This window comes from Vidua chalybeata, chromosome 1 (genome assembly GCF_026979565.1).
Source record: "Vidua chalybeata isolate OUT-0048 chromosome 1, bVidCha1 merged haplotype, whole genome shotgun sequence".
Lineage (NCBI taxonomy): Eukaryota > Metazoa > Chordata > Aves > Passeriformes > Viduidae > Vidua > Vidua chalybeata.
The window spans coordinates 115,375,888-115,394,337 of record NC_071530.1 but is presented as its reverse complement, the minus strand read 5'-3'; the positions used below and the strand labels follow the sequence as shown (position 1 = coordinate 115,394,337).

Here is an 18,450-nt window from a genome sequence, read left to right as displayed (position 1 = left end):
AATGCAGGCAGCCTGCATTACATCTGCAGTGCTCAGATAGACTGGAACTGCTCCAAACTGCTTCTCAAAAATTTATTTTTAAAATTTTCCATGAACCTACTGTTCCTTCATCCTAGTCACAAATGCATATTTATGCAATGGAGTAACTACATGCATGCAATAGTTTAGCAGTTACATGTACCATAGTGTTAAAAAATAGACTGCCTCTCAAACAATGTAGAAACTGTTGCCTAAAGAAATAAATGCTTCAACCTGAGGAAGCTGAAGGACTAAAAACATCAGCAAGGAAGATAAATGGCCTTATCTCACAGTAAAAAAAAGCAACAGAAAACTAAAATTTTAGTGATATGCTTCATGAAAGTTTCATATGGCTGGTCATAAATAAAGTGGAGACCCAGGTTGTTGTCAGAAAAATTTCAAGGATAAGCCAAACAGCTGCAACTCTGGCTTCTGGCTTCACCACTCAACATCAGAATAATAAGGTCCAGGAGAAAGGATGTTCAGCTCCTGAGCAGCTGATGTGGAAACATGGGGCTGGGAAAGAAACAGCAGTGGTGAAATGCAGGGCAAACACAGAGACAAGAAGTATTGCTTTGCAGAAGTATAACTTCCTACACCATGGTGGGAAGGTTCATGTGAGCCTGAGTGTGTCATTTCTCCCCACACCTACTAAATCACTGTAGAAATGCTGCTTATTTGCGGCAGCAAAAATGTGGTGGCATGCAGGGCAGGACTGAAATCAGTTGCAATTTGTTTTCAGCAGAAGCTCTGAGGGCGCCTGGATTTAGCATCTTGTTCAACAAGGTGGGCAATTCCTTTCCAAAACCTTTAAGGGCTGCAGCTCCTGCCTTCACTGTTGCAGTGCCTCCCCCAAAGGGGGTGGTTTCTCAAGGGAACCAACTGAGAAAAATTTCCTGGACTCCTGGACCTTTCCTATTGCTCTCATCTCTGCTGTGCTTCACTGCTGAGAGTACAAAGACCTCCAGTATTCTTATCTTGGCATTCTCCACTTAGAGGAATGAGAGAAGCATTACAAATGAATCTGTAGGGATGTATTATGAAAGCAGTAATAAAAACCAAAAAGCCAGCACCGGTGGCCGTGGCCAGTCAGATCCTTTGGGAGTCCTGGGCAGTGAAACTGTTCCACATCCCTGCTCTGAAATGCCTGGCATTTAAACCTGGTGACAAGCTCTGCTCCTGCAGACTGTTCATGAGGAAGATCTTATGGTCAGATTGTCACAGTTAATATTATTTTCAGGTCACATTTCTGCTCTCCCTTCTACTCTCCTGCAGTCCATATGCTAAAGCAGCCCACTCTTCCCTTGCTGTCCCCCCATACTCAACACGACATGATCAGGATACACTAACATCAAGGTTGCTCTAAAAATTCATGCTCTCTTTCTTGCTTTCTCATTTAATGGTTTTAAAGGCAGCAAGTCTATCAATATTTTTGAAGCCTTACAACTTACTTGTAGCTGTTGGGAAAGACACATGCAATAGTCAGCATCAGTCAGGAAAATTGTCTCTATGTTTTATTTTTGATAATATTTTTCTGAAGAGGTTCATCTTCATAACTTAGCTATTCATAACCTACTAACAACCCCATATTATTATCTACATGACCTGCTCTCATCTGGCCCAGTTAAAAAAAGGTGCTGTGTGTCAATAACTGCCAGGGGTTCATATTTAACTACTTCTTTAACTTAATATTAAAAAACAAAACAAAACAAAAACAAAAACAAAAACAAACCCCACCACTATTCACAAACACATCTAGGCAATGGATTAGATTTACTGCATGTTAATGTGAGCCTATAAATTATTCTTTAAAATACTGTATTAAAACATAATTAATTGCCTAAGCCTGGCTGGTGGCATGGCTTTGTAGAGCTAATCCCTCCTTCCAGTGCACTGAGTCTTCCCCATACCAAGATATTGTGCTGCATCACAGAAGGGGGTGATGGCAGCTGCAGGACTTCATTGCTCCTGAAATCACATGAGCTCTGCCCTTCAGTTAGCCCATCAGACCACTGACTTTTGCCCAGTATCTACTGAATGAGTGCTCTGCCAAGATTTCAGCCATGGGAAATGCCATTTTTTACTCAACAAAACATGCTCAGGAAACCCCTTTCCATAAGTTTTCAACAAATTCCATAATTTCATGGCATTACACATCTGCTCACTCAGCATCCCCCTGAACACAGCATGACCCTGAGCATCAGGTCTGTGTGGAACCAGTGTGGGAATGAGCCCACAAGAAAAATCTTCAATTTCACACCACAGCTGCCTTTGAGTATCACACCATCCATGTCTCTGAGCAATGACAGCACATGGATGTCCTACACATGGTGGGAGGATAGCCAGAACAGGGTACTGAAGAGCTCTGCTTGCTTGCTTTTGTGTAGCAGAGCTGGAAATAAGATAATGACAGAAGTAAACGCTTTTCCATGGTGACCTCCAAGGAGCAGTGTCCATCCCAAAAAATTAATAAATGATCTCTCAAATAAATAACGGCCTATAAGGTTTTTGATATCACAGCTGACTACATAAATGTGGTTTGGAGTAGGGTAAATTTGTTTTCAAATAGCACTGGTCATACACTGCTCCTGTAAGACCTCATTGGTGGTTAGAGATGAGCAGCAGTGGCACCCCTGAGGCTTGATAAGAATATTCATGATGGCTCATTAGTTTGTAGGTTTTCCATAATCTGCTCATTAGCTGTTCAGTAAAAATTCAGAAAACAAATATGTGCTACTTATGTGTAGAGACACACCCCGTGCTGGGTGGGTAGGTCCCGACCTTCTCCTCACACCAGTACTAGTGCTCTGTGCTTCACCAAACCTCTTTGTATCATCTCTGCAAGGTTTCACTCCTCCCATGGCTCCTACCTGCAGTGTCTGGAGGGATTTTCCCCTTGTACTTTTTGAGATGACAGAACAATAGGTAAGAAAGTGGTAGAAAACTAGTGCATGGTAGTCACAATACAGAGAAAGAAACCCCGTCCCCAAATAGGCCAAAATATAAAGTTCTCACAGTGGGTGAAATGCTGTCTGCCCCACTAAAGATCAGTAATAAAGTTCCCATTGACTTCAATGGGGATAGAATTTGGGTATTAATTTCTCCATGGTCTTCCCAGATGAAGTGTCCAGAGATGTTTCAAGGTTTCCTTGTGCCAAAAAAGTTTTAAGGTTTCCTGTGGGGAAAACCCAGAATCATTGAATGACTTGGGTTAGAAGAGACCTTTAAAGGCCATCTAGTCCAACCCCCCAGCAATGAGCAGGGACATCTTCAACTAGACCATATTGCTCACAGCCCAATCCAACCTGACCTTGAATACCTCCAGGGATGGGGCATCCACTGCCTCTCTGGCAATTTGTTCCAGTATTTTAGCAACTCCTAGCAAAAAAATTCTTCTAAATATCTAGTCTGACTCTACTTTCTTTCAGCTTAAACCCATTATAACTTGTCCTTTTGCTACTGGCCCTGTGATATATTTTTGCACTTTATAAGTGCAAACACACACACACTCTATTAGCTTCTTTAGCTCTGTTCGACTGTGCAGCATCTTGGAGGAAAAAACCCACCAAACCTGTAATTTCATTACAAAAAACAAAACAGCAAAAAAATTGTTTTGTGCTATGGTTCCATACCTGTTCTCTACTCCCTGAATTCAATACTAGAGAATATATATACTGATAAAAAGCTCCTATTTTCACTTGGTCTGTAGGAGAAGAGAAGGATGAACATGCTAGAAACAAAACTAGGGGGTTTCAGAGCACTTTGACAGCTCTGTTCAGAGTCGTTTAACACAAAACAATCACAGAACCTATTAGGTTGGACAAGACCTTTAGGATCACCAAGTGCAACCATTAACTCAGCACTGCCAAGTTCACCACATGAGAACAAAAAACTGTGTCCCGGAGCAACACATGTTCACATCTTTTAAATACATCCAGGGATGGTGACTCTACCATACAATGCTTTTTCCCTTTATCCTGTCACTTGTTATTCAGGAGAAGATACTGATTCCCACCTGGCTACAGCCTCCTTTCAGGTAGTCTTAGAGAGCCATAAGGTCTCCCCCCTAAGCTTCCTTTTCTCCAGGCTAAACAACCCCAGCTTCCTCAGCTGCTCCTCACAAAACTTGTGCTCCAGACCCTTCACCAGCTCCATTGCCCTTCTCTAGAAATGCTCCAGCACCTCAGTGTCTGTCTTGTAGAAAATACACCAGGTAGACACAAACCCATAAATTTGCAGAAAGCATTTTCAGATGGGATGATTGAGTTTTGTGCCAGTTTTGTGTAAGCTGATATGCTGCGAGGTATGCAAAACAATGAAAAAAAATCAAGTCTTTGCCAAAACCTAATACTGTAATTTTCATGCAAACACATTAATCTGTACTTCCCAGTCTTATTTACAGGAGGTTAATAAATACGACTGTGTTCATTTTCTATTGCCTTCTAAAATAATTTTAAAATTAAGAAAAAAAACCCTACCATCCAAAATGTTAGTAAAATAAGGTTCACATTCAGCTAAGCATCCTGTTATTTAAGTCACTCCAAATCACTGTTGGTACATTTCTAAATGCTGTGTGCTGAGAGTAGCAAAGCTTTTACAGTTCAGAATGGCAAGACACTCCATAAAAATTAATATACTTGAAAAGCAGGTCATTTATTAAAAGATCTTTTAAAAGCTTCCTTTCTTAAAAAGCAAAACTATCTGCCCACCTCCGCATCTTGTCTGAAAGCATTTACATACACAGCTGTTCTCCAAATTTCAACCATGTTCCTTTTACGTCTTCATGTTTTAAGACATGAATAGCAGGCATTTAGTGAAACAGTAGCATGCTTCAGCAAGTGCCTTCTGCTTTCACACACTGATTTATCCTGTCTTCCAGACACTCAGATACCCTTCTCTCATACACAGGATTGAAGTCTCAGACCTTTAGCCCCAGGGCTACATGAGATGGCAGTTTGGGGACTTCAGCTTCTAAACCTTCTCTCACCACAGCTGAAAGCTTTCCACAATAGTCAGGGTGAGGAGAGACTTTGCCCCTCCTGGATTTTCCACTGTCCTTTTGTTTTAAAAGTCCTTTTAGGCACTGCTCTCTGACCAGCTGCCTGGGAACTGCACACGCAGCACAAGTGGTCTGGTGGCCAAAGGTGCAAGCCACAGAGGTACCCTGTTACCAAACCGCAGAAGGCAAAACAATAAATACTTATTGGATAGTGCGCCCATAGCATTCTGCTCACTGCTGTCCTCAAGCCAGCACTTTATTTGGAGACAAAGAAATAGCAGGACTATGCACTGAGTAAGATATGACAGAAAAAAAAAAATACAGACAATTTTGGACCAAGGAGTTGATACTTCTGAGATATGTTTGACATCTTGTTCTTCATGAGTGTTTTCAACCCCTGCATCTTCCTAAGAAGCACCTCTTGCTGTTTCATCTTGTCTGCAAGTAACATGATACCTCATAAAATTAAAAACAATGCATTAAAAAGATTACTATCTTTTCAGGACATGGCAGCTCAACTGTAGCCACAGAGTTACTCTCCTGGGAACAGGCTGTCATGAATACAGTGGTTATAAAAGACAGAACAAGTTGTGGGAAAGTTGCTTTCAAAGGAGGTTAAGCGAGGAGAATATGATGACCTTGGTCATAAGTTTCAAAGGAGATGATGTAAAAGTCAGACACCACAAGGGAAGACAGACACAAAAAAGAAGAAGAAAGCTGGGAAAACTCAGAAAGGGCGAGACACCAAGAAGGTGGAGACGACTTGCTGTGCCAAAATCAAGAAACAATAATAGCACAGATACTAGCACTCTCTTAGCCTTGTCATAAGATCATCATGAAAATTACTTTAAATTTAGAAGAATGACATTCAAGAGACTACTTTTTCATCTATAAATGATTATTTTTTCATGATTTTTTTTTAAAGTCACTGCTTATTATTAATCAGTTTTGATGGGTAGCCACAACCAAATTCCTAAGTAATCAAATGTAGAATATGCTTGAAGGCTGTTCATACCTAGCAGGGCAAGACAGATGGTGTAGTGTAGGTGTCTCCACTTTAGATTACACTGCAGCCCAAGGGACATCAACTGAGTATTTAGCAATGATGTAGCAACTGTATAAATGGTAGGACTCAGCTATTGATCATAATTTGGGCTTTCAGGGGCAAAAATAAAAGGCATTTATGGGTTAATACTTCTGACTGAAATGTGCTTATTTAGAGGTTCACTTAATAGAGGCCATCATCAGGAGATAAAAGTCCTTACACTGAACAGACAGTTTAATGGCCTTTCCCATTAAGCTATGGGTGACATATTTCAAAGGGCAGATTATTGGGGTCTTTCTGCTGACAGCAAGGAATGTCAAATAAATTCAAAATATCAGTGAGTATTTAAGCCTTGGTAACAACGATTTTAATATAGAGCTATCTTATAATTCAGGACAAAAAAACATTGACCAATTTATTCTCCTGTATAGCACATTTATATCCACATTTATATTAAAATAGGCAATGGACCCTTACTGTTCATGGGAACAAAACTCCAGATGCTCTTATATTTTAAGCTTGATGTGTTCAGTTACTGGTGTAGCAGCATTAATCACAGAGAACAAGAGTTTTATGGCCTTGAAAAAATGGAACTTCTCAGATTTGTTAGACTACTTTGCTCAATAAAATGTTTCCTATAAACAAATGAGCTCTGAATATAATGTACTAAACATTATCACCCCATAATCAACAGGTATCAGGAAGACTGTTTTTAAGGTTTAGTTCCCTTTCCATTCTCCTGCAGACTGCAATTATTCAGCTCTGTACTGCAGAGCTCCATTAAGCACTTTGTTTTTCACTGAATGACTGGAATCAAGTGCGTATGGCCTCCACGGATGGATAAACTGCTGTAAAAAGAGATAAGTCAGCAATACTGATTGGCTCTGTTGTCTGAGTGTGCCTTTTGATTTTTGAATTACTGCCAAAAGCATCATCATTCTGTGTTTCCCCTTCAAAAGCCCTCGGTCACTTAGATGGTGCATACACTCCCAGCACAGAGCTCTCTTTTGCAGAAACAATATTCATAAAAAAGACAATTTCAGTACTTGTATTTGTTGAATGTAAATTTGTGGCACAGATCTTTTATCTCTTATCTTTCATGACATTGTTACTATATAATATGAAGTGATTAGAAGACCAGTTTTACTTTGATGCCCACCTCTTGCACTCAGATAAATGGTTTACCTCTGAGCAAAGCTGTAGGTAGCTTTCAAAGTGTAATTGGTCACACTGTTTTCCTTCTCCCTTCCCTCTCTGGCAAGTCAAAGTAAGAGAATCACCATAAACCTCTGTGGTGGTTTCTTTTATCTGTCTGTATGTGTGTGTGTATGAGTTCATAGCAATCACTGAAGACACACTGCATTTTTCTTCACTGCTGTGGCCAGTACTGTCAGTACAGGCTTTCACAGGACAGGCTTGCATTTCCCTCCAGAGCTGCAAAAGGAGCTGTTGTGTAGCTCGTGCACTTTGTACCTGGGTGAACGCCTGCTGGACACAGCAGGAACATGACCAGAACAGATCCCTGATGAAGCAATTCAGCTGGTTACAACTCTTTGTGAATTCAGCATTCAGCACTCAGGAATCTCCTAAGGCAGAGACAAGTCATGCACTTTTGACATGATAGGATGACCTGTCTGCAAAGGCAGAAAATGTATAATATTATATTGTATAGAATGGTTATTCCCATTTGAATACAAAAACAATCAGATACCAATGATTTGGATTTTATGCAAACATACAGGTAATAACAAGACCATTGTCCTGGGGTGACTAATAATTAAACAATATCTGCATAAATGGCAATAAAGTGACAAATAAAGGCAATAGTTACCTGCTTGTTCAAAGCCTTGTGAACATTCTGCAATCCCATTTCTATTACTGCAATCTCACCAGAGCTGCAAGTTCAGCTGACTGTGAAGGTCTAGGCCCTGTAAAATCTCATTCATGTGCACACTGCAGGAAGCAGGGGCAGTGAAGGCAGATCAGCACCTGTGCTGTTCCAAAGATGCTGCCTAAGATTTTGGGTGAGGAAACCCCCTCTTATAGATAGCTCAAAACCCCTTTTTGTGAATAAAAAGAAATGAATTTCATTTCTCAACAAACCTTGGGAAACAAATTCAGAATACTAGCATATGCTCTAATCCATTTTCTAGTTATAAAGGCTTCTTTATGACTGTTTTTGGCTGACAACACTTGAGATAGCATGTTTATCATCATTCTTAAAACACTTGAGAGAGAGCAATGTGGGTGCATTTTTTATTTTGGTTTTAACTTCTTTATTTCATTGCTGTACAGCTGCATTACACTTGGCTTTAATCCCTCAAGCATTATTTTCCTTGGCAAAACAGTCACTGAACTGAGTAGAACTTACTATTGGAAAAATATGCTTGAAAAATCAGTGTGATGTCAATGCCAACTGAAACCCATGGTGCTTAAAATGTCACAAATGGGCCTGTAGCTGAAATAGAGAGCTCCTCTTATTTTTTTTTTGTCTGAGCTAGAAATGTTGTAAGTCTTAGGTTGTGAAGTCAACTGTAAAAATGACAGAGTAGCCTCCTGAAGCTGAATGTGTGCTGAAACTGAATGTGTGCTTCCCTCCCTCCATAAACAAACATTTAGAGAACAATTATATAAAACTAGATGTAGGATAATTCCATAGGAAACAAATGACTGCATGGCTCCACTTCCAGTCTTGCCTGCATTAACAGTAGCTATCTGTTGTAAGTTGGGCTACAGGCTTCTCAGAGAAAAGAGAGAACCCGACTTTGTAAAACATCTTTAATATTCAAATATATAAATAAGCACTACTGAAGAATAATTCAGAAGACTGCGGTGATTCATTACGAACAGATGCTATAAACGGGAACAGTAACATTGCTAGGTAAGGAAGAAGCAAGCTATTTTAGGAGTCTTGAAAATCTCTTCTAGTTCTTCAGACAGATCATGCTGCTATAGTTATTTTATAAAAAATTATATTCTGAAAAGCACTTTAGTAAAAGAAACCTTTTACTGGAACTATTATTTAACCAAGACCTTCTACAGCACTAAAACACACTGCAATTGAGTTCCTGATACAGTTTTAAGAATGGAAGGGGTGAAAATAAGAACAAAAAAACCCTACCATACCTGCACCGGAAGCTATTTATTAGCATAACACTCTTCCTTTTAAAGATTTTGTAACAACTGAAGTATATACAAAGTCTTACAGCATTTACACAATAAAAAAGTTTCCTATTAGCTGATATAGTATTAAGGTAGTGCTGCAATTTACTTCAAAGCATGAATACAATAATAATGAAGCAGACCACTGTACTTTCAACTTCTCCACTACCACACCACCACTGTCAGTTGAAATGACAGTTAGTTAAACCACTGGGAAGACAGACTGTTGAAAGATTTGTAACAGGTTGATTCGCAGCACTAACCATCTTAAGGAGGAAAAAAAAAGAAAATAAAAGCTACATACTGTCATGTTTCTACACTTTCCTAGAGCTGGAACAAACTTTCACAGCCTTAGATATAACATATGCAAGACAACATAATCACATTTTTTCAGATATAGTTCAGCTACTGAGTGTATTTACTTCTGAATAGGAGGCATTATATTGATATGGCTGTGTGTTTCCATTTTTGTTCACCAACTTTTCAAATAGGTCTACAAAAAAATTAAGACAGCATGGAGTTTGTAGTCACGATGTGTTTTGACTAATAAAGGCATTCAATATCAGCTATAGGATCTAATTATTCCTGTCAAAAGTTTAAGACCAGGAATCTTTGAGTAAAAATCAAACGCACAAAATCCTGCACCTGCGCCATTTTCATCTGTTGACTCCAACCTTCTTTAAGCTTTTCCAACTGGTATAATACAAAATCATTAAAATGCTTACACCAACCCAAATGCAAGACTCATTTAGTTTATGAGAGGTCAAGCAGATTCACTAGACTACTTCTGCTGTAAAACAGAGGGAGCTTACCTAGGAAAAAGAAACTTTTACTGAACAGTGCCTTACTACAAGTAGGGATATATAGTTTAACAATGATACATAATTTAAGAATGTAGCATTCTTTTAGAAACAGCTTTCGTGTGCCAATAATGCACTTTCTACAAGAGATAAGGCTGCTTTCCTATTGTTGTATGCCTAAACCTCATATTTTGGCCAATTCCACTTTTCTTCCCAGTAAAGGGATTCCGTTTCATCTTAGAAACAAGTAACATCAGTTGACAATATCTGTATTAAGACAAAAAGTGACATATATAAAATCCACAAGGAACCACATAAATACCAAAGAAGTCATATAACCTTTCCATGTAAACACTTTGATTATACTGAAGCCCTAATCAGATTCTTGTCTTAAACTTTTGGCAGATAATGTATATGCTCAGCCAGGCTTTGTAGTTAGTTACTGTTCAAGTGGAAGCCAGGTCAGCTCACATGTTGACAGGCATGCAACTTGGAAACATTGCACAACAAGCAACACAAAGAGATTTGAGAAGGGTACAAGACTTCAAGTAGACTTCACAACCCTTCACAAACTGAATATTCACAGACAAAGATACAGTCCTTGCTTTTTTTCTGTGGTGTATTTCTTTCTCACACATGGGACACTTTCTGTGACTCTCTAGCTTGCTTGATGCTATATAACCACTTGATGATTCTGGCATTCCTTTCAATGGCAGAAATGCCGTATGGCACACGGTCATTGGCACTGTCATCATTTCTAAGGTCACTGTTGCTGTCCTGAGACTGTTCACAGTCTGAGCTAATCATGCTTGCACTGCGAAAGTTGAGGGATATAATATCAGAGTTAGCCCTTGCAAAGTTTTCCATCCCAAGGTTTTCAAGCTCTTCAGGATCCAGTCCACAGTAGTTAAAGAATCGTTCAACATCTGCATCAACGCGAAAGTATCTGTCGCTCAAGTCTGATTTTGATCGCTGTAGGGAGGGTCTTCTACTAACTCCGCATCCAGACTCGACTGCCTCAATCTCTGGGGATTTCAGGGTGGCGATGGCAGCGATTTTGGGCTTTGGAGGCAGAGGTGGGGCTGAACTACTGCAGGGTATTGCTTTTAAGGGCTTTGCACTAGTTACTTTCCTAATGTCTGAAGAGCTGTGAGAGACGTGCAAGAAGGTCTCTGCTGACTGATCTAGGAGCCTTCTGCTGACATTGGAGCTGCTCTCCTGTGGGCTGCTCCGGCCCTGTGTGGGGTAAACCTTCAAGGATTCAGCGAACGAGTGTCGGTTCAGCTCTGTTGAATCGGCCCTGTGGGGTGGCCAATTTCGGGGACCGTGCTTATGCCCTGAACCTGAGCTGGAGCCTTCAGAGCTGTTGATGATGTTCTTCAAAATCTCAAGTTTCAGATTTTCTCTCTGGACTCCACTCTCTGTCTTTGCATTGTTGCTGAAGACTTTCAAGGTGGGGCTCCCCAGCGCTCGCTTGGCTGCAGGACAGACCGGAGGCTTCGCCAGCACCGCCGGCTTCACAGGCTCCTGCTTGGCATTGATGACCTCCTGGCTCTTGACATATTTCGCCTTGTCGGCTTCGAGCCTCTCCACTGCACTCAGTCTTTTTGGATTAGGCTCCGCCTGCCTGCGAAAATAGTCAGGTCCTTTGTTCAGGATGCGGAGAGGAACGGCAGATGTGAAAGTCACAGCAGGGCTGACCGGCTTCACCATGCTACCTGTCGGTAATGTTTCTGTAGGCATGTTTGGTGGTCTTTCCCCCGCAGCCGTTTTGGATTCTTCTCTGGGATCTCCTAAATGCACGGTGCAGAAACATGTACATTAAGCACAATGAATAGCCGATGAATCCTGGGATCTGAGCGTTAGCAGCAGTGCCTCATCTCACAGCTCATTAAATAGCACTGCGTTTCTCTTTTAAAGGCAGCCTTTGTAGGGCAAGGGCACCCGACACAAGTCCGTATTAGTCTGCTCCGCTGGCTCCTTTCTTCTCGCTGAAAGATGTGGGAGTCTTGCCGTCCTCTCCGCGCTCCACGAGCGAGCGGCAGCGATCTGAAAGGCAGAATAACCAACCACACGTTAGCGGGAGCGCCTGACATCAGAGCGATAGCAACAGCCGCCTCCCGGCCCTCCTCTCCCACCGCCGCCCGGAGGCTGCCGCTGCTGGCACAGGAAGGCAGCGCTCACGGTGCCCCTGCCCCGCTCCTGCCCAGCACCCCTCTGCATCTCACAAGACATGTATCGTTTGATATTTACACTCTGAGCTTGGATTTAACAAAATTACATTGGGGAAAAAAAAATTCCAAAAAAATTAAGCCTCATCACAATACAGCCATACATTTCTAGAGGGAGAAAGGGAACCAGAATGAGACAATTCAGGGACTTGAAGCCACACATCTCCCAGTAAAAAAGCACTTTATATTAATATATTTGTCTTAGTTAAGTAGATTTGTGAACATGTTTTATCTCTAGCCTCCAAACACTTTTCTCCTTATAGGCAACATACTGTATAAATCTCAGCAATCAAGTGTATTTTCCTTGCTCATTAAATTGTCCAGAAAACAATCTGGTCTAAAAAGCAGAGAGCAAACAGAGACATGAAGAGTTTTAAGTGCAATGCACATCTTTCATTGCTAATCTAATATAGAATCAACAAATAAAACCAGGAGATATCACTAAATCCACCAATTCCAGTTCCTAGTGTGTTTGAACATTAGGATCCATAACACTGGTGCTCCAGCAATAAAAGAAGGCCTTCCAAGCTCTCATGATCACCTTACAGGCTTAACAGAACAATAAAAAATGGCTTTGGTTTTTTATGTAAGATTTTGGGAACATGCAAAACCATGTAACTGGGTTTGAAAAAGAAGAACTTGTCTTCAACATGTAGATATTGTAACTCAGGTTTTCTATCAAGCAGTAAGTACAAATGAAATTTATCTTCATCTAAATTATTTTAAGGTTTTATCACTGAGATTGTCACAACAGTCTAAAATCCAACACCATGGATGATACTACAAGTGCTGAAATAATTTTCCCTAAACGAGGCACTGAAGGGCACTTACCATGGAATCTACTTTTCAAGCAGTGATTTCGCTAATGGGTCTCATTTGTTTTATTACTGCCCCATTAATCTATGCTGCCCTTTTTAATATCCCATTTCTACTGTCACTGTGATCTTCAGGGAGAGAAAGAAAAGCAGCTGCTACTTCTTCACTCAATCCTAAAGAACACAGAGCAGCATCCTTCTTGGTGATGTGTTGCTTTCATGTTGCTGTCATCCTATGTGTTCTCATCCATCAATACCCAACTTACTATTACAGGGTTTACATTGTTTTGCAAAAAAAAAAAAAAAAAAAAAAAAGAGAAAAAGAAAAACCCACCAAAAAAAAAAATCCAGCTGAACAGTAAAAACATAACAACCTCAATCACTGATGACCAGAAACATGTGATGTATATACATTAAATACTTATTATATAATACATATTATCCAAGGTCAAAGCAAGCAAATAAAATATACAAATGCTATAATGAGATTATAGGAAAAAGCTGAGCTTTCTCCTGAAGGCTCACTGTCACAATCATTCTTCAAATACAAACTAACATATTTAGGTGGGTGATAAACCAGACACAGATTCAGTGCAATTGAAAGGGTAGTGACATGTTAATTAAGCTTCTCTTTCAATGTTGTTTTATAAATCCTAGTGCTAACTCTTCAGCAGTTTGACTTCCTGAATTTAAACTAAGCCTCTCTGAAAAAGAAAAAGCTTTCCTCATTTGAATTGACATATTTATTGCTACTGTTTTGAAATTAAGTATGAAACTTCCAAATGCGCAGAAGGCAATTCCAACTTGCATCTGCACACACGCTTCTCTTGCATACACACAAAGCAAATCTTTCCACATTGCCAGCTCAGAGCTGGATGGCTAAGTGCCTGTACAAATACCCCACTGATGCGTATATTTAATACTTGTGTGCAGAAATCAAGTCTGTGTGAGAGCAGGGGCTTTGTCAAGAGGAAGAAAACCCCACAAACAACCGAGCTCTTTGTACTTAACACTTTCACCCAACCAAGTTAATACTACTTGAGTAAGCAAGACAACTCTCCTGCTTGACCACAATCATTAAAGGTGACCATGGTCCTGTCCCTGAGGACAGCTGCCAACTCCATTCTTCTCCTGGTGAGTGGCTGCACACACCACTAGAGATCAGAGCTATGGGAACAGAGGCCTCCAGCTTGAGGCTGCTGTTTTAAGTATTTTCTCAGCATTTAACAACTTTCTCACTTTGGATAGCTTTCATCAATGTTCAGCAAGCGTTGCCCAGTAGGCTGAGCATCCACATTGGCTTCAACACCACACTCAAAAGGAAAAAAAAAAAGAAGAAAAATAAATCCCACCATGCATGCGTGTTTATCTGAGAGAACAAGTGTGCTTGTTTGCAAGCACGTATGGAGCCAAGTGCCCCGGAGTCAATGGAAATATGCTGCAACTGGCAATGTGCTTCAGGCACGTCTAGAAAGAAAAGCAAGGACCTGGTGAGGAACCAGGACAGAAATGTCCACCTGAGGCAGCACAGGGAGCCTGGGGGTAACAGCCAAGTGGTTACGTGGCCAGCCATGGAGGCTTTGTACCTGTGGGGCTGCTGCTATAAATTAAGGAACATACTGATATGAAAAGGAATCAACATTTTGTCCATTGTTTAAAGAACATGCAGCTATGAAAAGGGATCAACTTTTTGTGTATTGTTTGAATTGCTCCATTTCACTGAAGTGCTGCATTTGAATATCACCAGAAAGCTTATTCAGTATTCTCATCTCAGGGAGATAAAAATTACAGATTTAACCAGATACAATTAAAAAAGAAAGTGTGATGAAAGAGAGGTAGATGAATGTAAAATCTAATGAAACTTCTGCCTGTGCCCGTGATGGCTGCAGCCTGATCCTACTGCTAACTGGGAAAATGAGTTCAATTCCTACCAGCCTCTCCTCTGTCCATGGGCACCTGAAACACCACAGCAACACTACAGAGCCTTCTTACTTATTAATTTTATTGTTAATGATAGCGGCTGAGAGCAGCAGTACAGTGTAGTCTCAGGAACACTTAGATTCCAGTTGTGAAAATCATCACTGCAGCAACCAGGGCATAGAAATGGCTTCTTTTCTGACTTAAACTCCAAAGAAACTCACTGCTTAGGCATCTGAATTCCCTGTTGGGTATATCTCTGGTACCAGTAACACCCTGCAGAAATTCAAAGGCAAATAGGTTTTCTTTACCCACTCCCAGAAAATGTGTGACATATACCTAGGAACCCAAGAAACGTTCCTCTCTCTCTGTTTACATCCAGAGGTCTGCTCTACAGGTGCAAGCCTTCTATGGACTGAACTGTGTTTTTCAGGATTTACTCTGGATTTCCATTAGTGCTCTTCCTTACAAAACTACTAGACTTAAGAAAGTATTTCAAGAAAAACAAAGTCAAAAAACTTATCCATGCTTCAAACATAGTTCTATTTAATACCATGCATACTTTAACAAAATCTTTCTGAAAGGTCTTACTGAGCTCATCTAATATCCCACAACTGTTGCAGACCTGCTGAGTAGAATACAAAATGCACAAAGTTTTGGGTTTTTAAAGCTGCATTTTCAGCCAGACACTTCAATTCAGGATTCCTTTGTGGCAGAGGCAGAGATTCAAAGCACTTAATTCATTCTAGGCATGACAATTTAATCACTCTTCAGTCCATAATATGTTTGTCAGATATTCATATTTAAATAACAAATGCACTATCTGCATGATTTAGGGGAACACAACACAGCCTAGAGCAGCAATAGCTACACAACTAACATTAACTACAAATAAATCTCCTATAAATATTCTGTCTTGACTTTAAAACCAAGGCAGTAGGAAAAGATAAACTATGCAGAAACTTTGGAATCCCAGGCCCATATATTCTAAATATGCAGTTTCTTGAAATGTATGTGAAATTTATGAACAGACCCCATCATGGCAAGTATTTATTTCTAGTACTATTATGAATACAATAGCATTGTACAATAATAGAGTTCATTTTTTCCTCTCATACCTAAAACTGCATTCTAAACACTAAAGACTGAATGGTGTCAACTGACAGTAAATAACACACTTCCCTCCTCAGTTCTGCGGTGTCCTGTACCTCCTACACATTTGGCCACATTTCACCCAGTCTTTGTCTAAAAGTATCTACAGGAAGGCATTACATATTTTAGCAGTATTCGAGTTACAGAAAAAGCAGCAAAAAGCCATGTGAAAATGTGGTTCAAATGAAATGAGTGAAATTTCTGTCCTTGACTTTGGTGAGGACATTGCTTCGCCTGGCAAAGTTACAACGAAGCTCATTCTCCTTATTCATCCCTCTGGGACAGGAGGTGAAGGGATTGCACAGAAGGGAGGATGATGTACAGTAGATAAATATAATGAAGGCTGACAGCCTTTACTCTGCTTTCCTAGATATTTAAAGGCCTGTGTCAATTTTATTTTCCAGGTGATAAAATATAACTACCACTACTTCAAGATGCACCATAAACATGACATAAATTCCAGTATAAGTAATCAAGAAGTGGCTGCAACAGGACTGAAAGATATCACAAAACAAAACCTACATAGGAACACAGGACACAGATGGAAAATGTCAGGTTCCTCTAACACCTGGGCTCACTTCAGAGCTGCAGGCCCCATTATGAAGGTACTGGTACTGTTTATTTAACAGTCCCTGCAAAGCCTACAAATGAGAGCTTCACTGAGAATGACGGGCTACAGGTCTGTGTGCTGAATTATACTAATATGTATGCCTAAAACTGACACAAGTTATTTTGTGGATAATTGTCATTGTAAACCTCACATATATATGTTACTAAGTTAGAAAAAACTGGGAAAGCCTAAGTAAACTTGGCTGAAATTGATAAAAGGTCATCCATATCCAGAATGGCAGCAGTATTTAATTTTTTAAACCAATTTTAGATAAAGATGTGTATGTTGTGTAGTCTCGGTCTCATATAATATTAACTGTCAAGATAAAGCATGAGGAGATAAAATAGTCTTTCAGATCTACCATGACTCAAAATACTAATGAAAGTTCCTATTTTCAATTCTGTTCCTCCCTAAAACATGGTACAGGGAACAGTAAGAGCAACAGGCATCTCTTCAAGTATACATTTAAACATTCAAAAGGTCATGAATAATGTGAATACAGTGACCTAAAACTAAGAGTGGCAGAATTATGTAGGCAAGAGAAATTTCCACCAAGTGGGAAGGTAGTAGCTTTGGCAAAGGCAGTCACTTTTCACTGCTGATGTGTTACTTCCAACCAAAAAAACCCAAACTACAACTAGCATTGTTTGCAATAGCTTGCATAGCTGAGCATAATATGGGCTGATATATTTATGTTAATTCTGCTTTGCTCTTACATCAAAGCTTTTAAGACAAAACTCTCCATAAATACAACAGTGTCACCACTGAGCACTCTTTCTATTTCAATGTGCAGTGAAAATTATGAGGCTTAAAGCAGGACATTGCCATAACCAGAAATGCTACCACTAAGCTAAAATAAACTGGTTTAATATCTAAGCTAAACTATCTAAGCTAAAATAACTGCTGGAAAATCCATGGAGGTATGAACATCTGGAAAGCAGGAAAGCAACCTAGAAGCTATACTTATATACTAACCCTGTAATGTCTGCCTAGATCTCACTGGGAGCTGGATAGAGATACCTCTTTGAAAGAAAAAACTTTAGAAAGTATTTTGCTTGTTTTTAGTTCTGAAATCCATCACTGTCATCTCCTACCCAGTAGCAGTAATCCACTCTCAGTGATGCTTTTGGGTTAAATACTGACCTAGAGATACCTCACAATGATGAAAACTCTGATTTCTTTCAACAAGCTGCATAAATGCACAGGAAAGCCCAGAAATGAAATTCCCCTTTTTTCCAATGAGACAGTACAAACCAAAATAAAATGTCTTACTACTTAGAGCAATACTACAGGCTGTATTTGTAAAGCTGTAGTGGAAAAAGTGGAAATCAGCTCTGTTTTCTTTGGACTCCTGTGTTGCTTAGACAGCATTGTGTCCTTTACAATAATTTCAGTTGCTCATTTAAACAAAACAAAACACCAGAGAAGGGCCTAAAAAAATATAATACGGAATATAATATTTTACTAGATTTGTAGCCTTAAGTAAGTATTTCTATTTCAGTGTGCATTTTATGAGAATGATGCTCTAAACACTTCACAATTTTTAGGAAACACCCTTACTGCTTGTTCATCAGCCAGTGTCAATGGTCTCAAATCTAAATTGCTTTTATACTTTTAATTCTACATCTCTCCATAACCATCATGTTTTAACCATTTACAGCCTCCTCCTTACAACAAGGCCACAATTCCCAGTTTATCCTG

At 39.8% G+C, this 18,450-nt stretch overlaps 1 protein-coding gene across 5 annotated transcripts in view; it reads right to left on the bottom strand.

The window, feature by feature from the left end:
• Positions 1–4,650: 4,650 nt before the first annotated feature.
• Positions 4,651–18,450, bottom strand: part of FAM110B (family with sequence similarity 110 member B) — a 117,394-nt gene continuing 103,594 nt past the window's right edge. For all 5 annotated transcript variants that reach the window (XM_053938565.1, XM_053938559.1, XM_053938553.1 and 2 more), the window contains one exon: positions 4,651–12,073. In XM_053938565.1, coding sequence (XP_053794540.1) covers positions 10,655–11,767 — 1,113 coding nt within the window. In that variant the 5' untranslated portion in view covers positions 11,768–12,073 and the 3' untranslated portion in view covers positions 4,651–10,654. The remainder of the gene's footprint in view (positions 12,074–18,450) is intronic.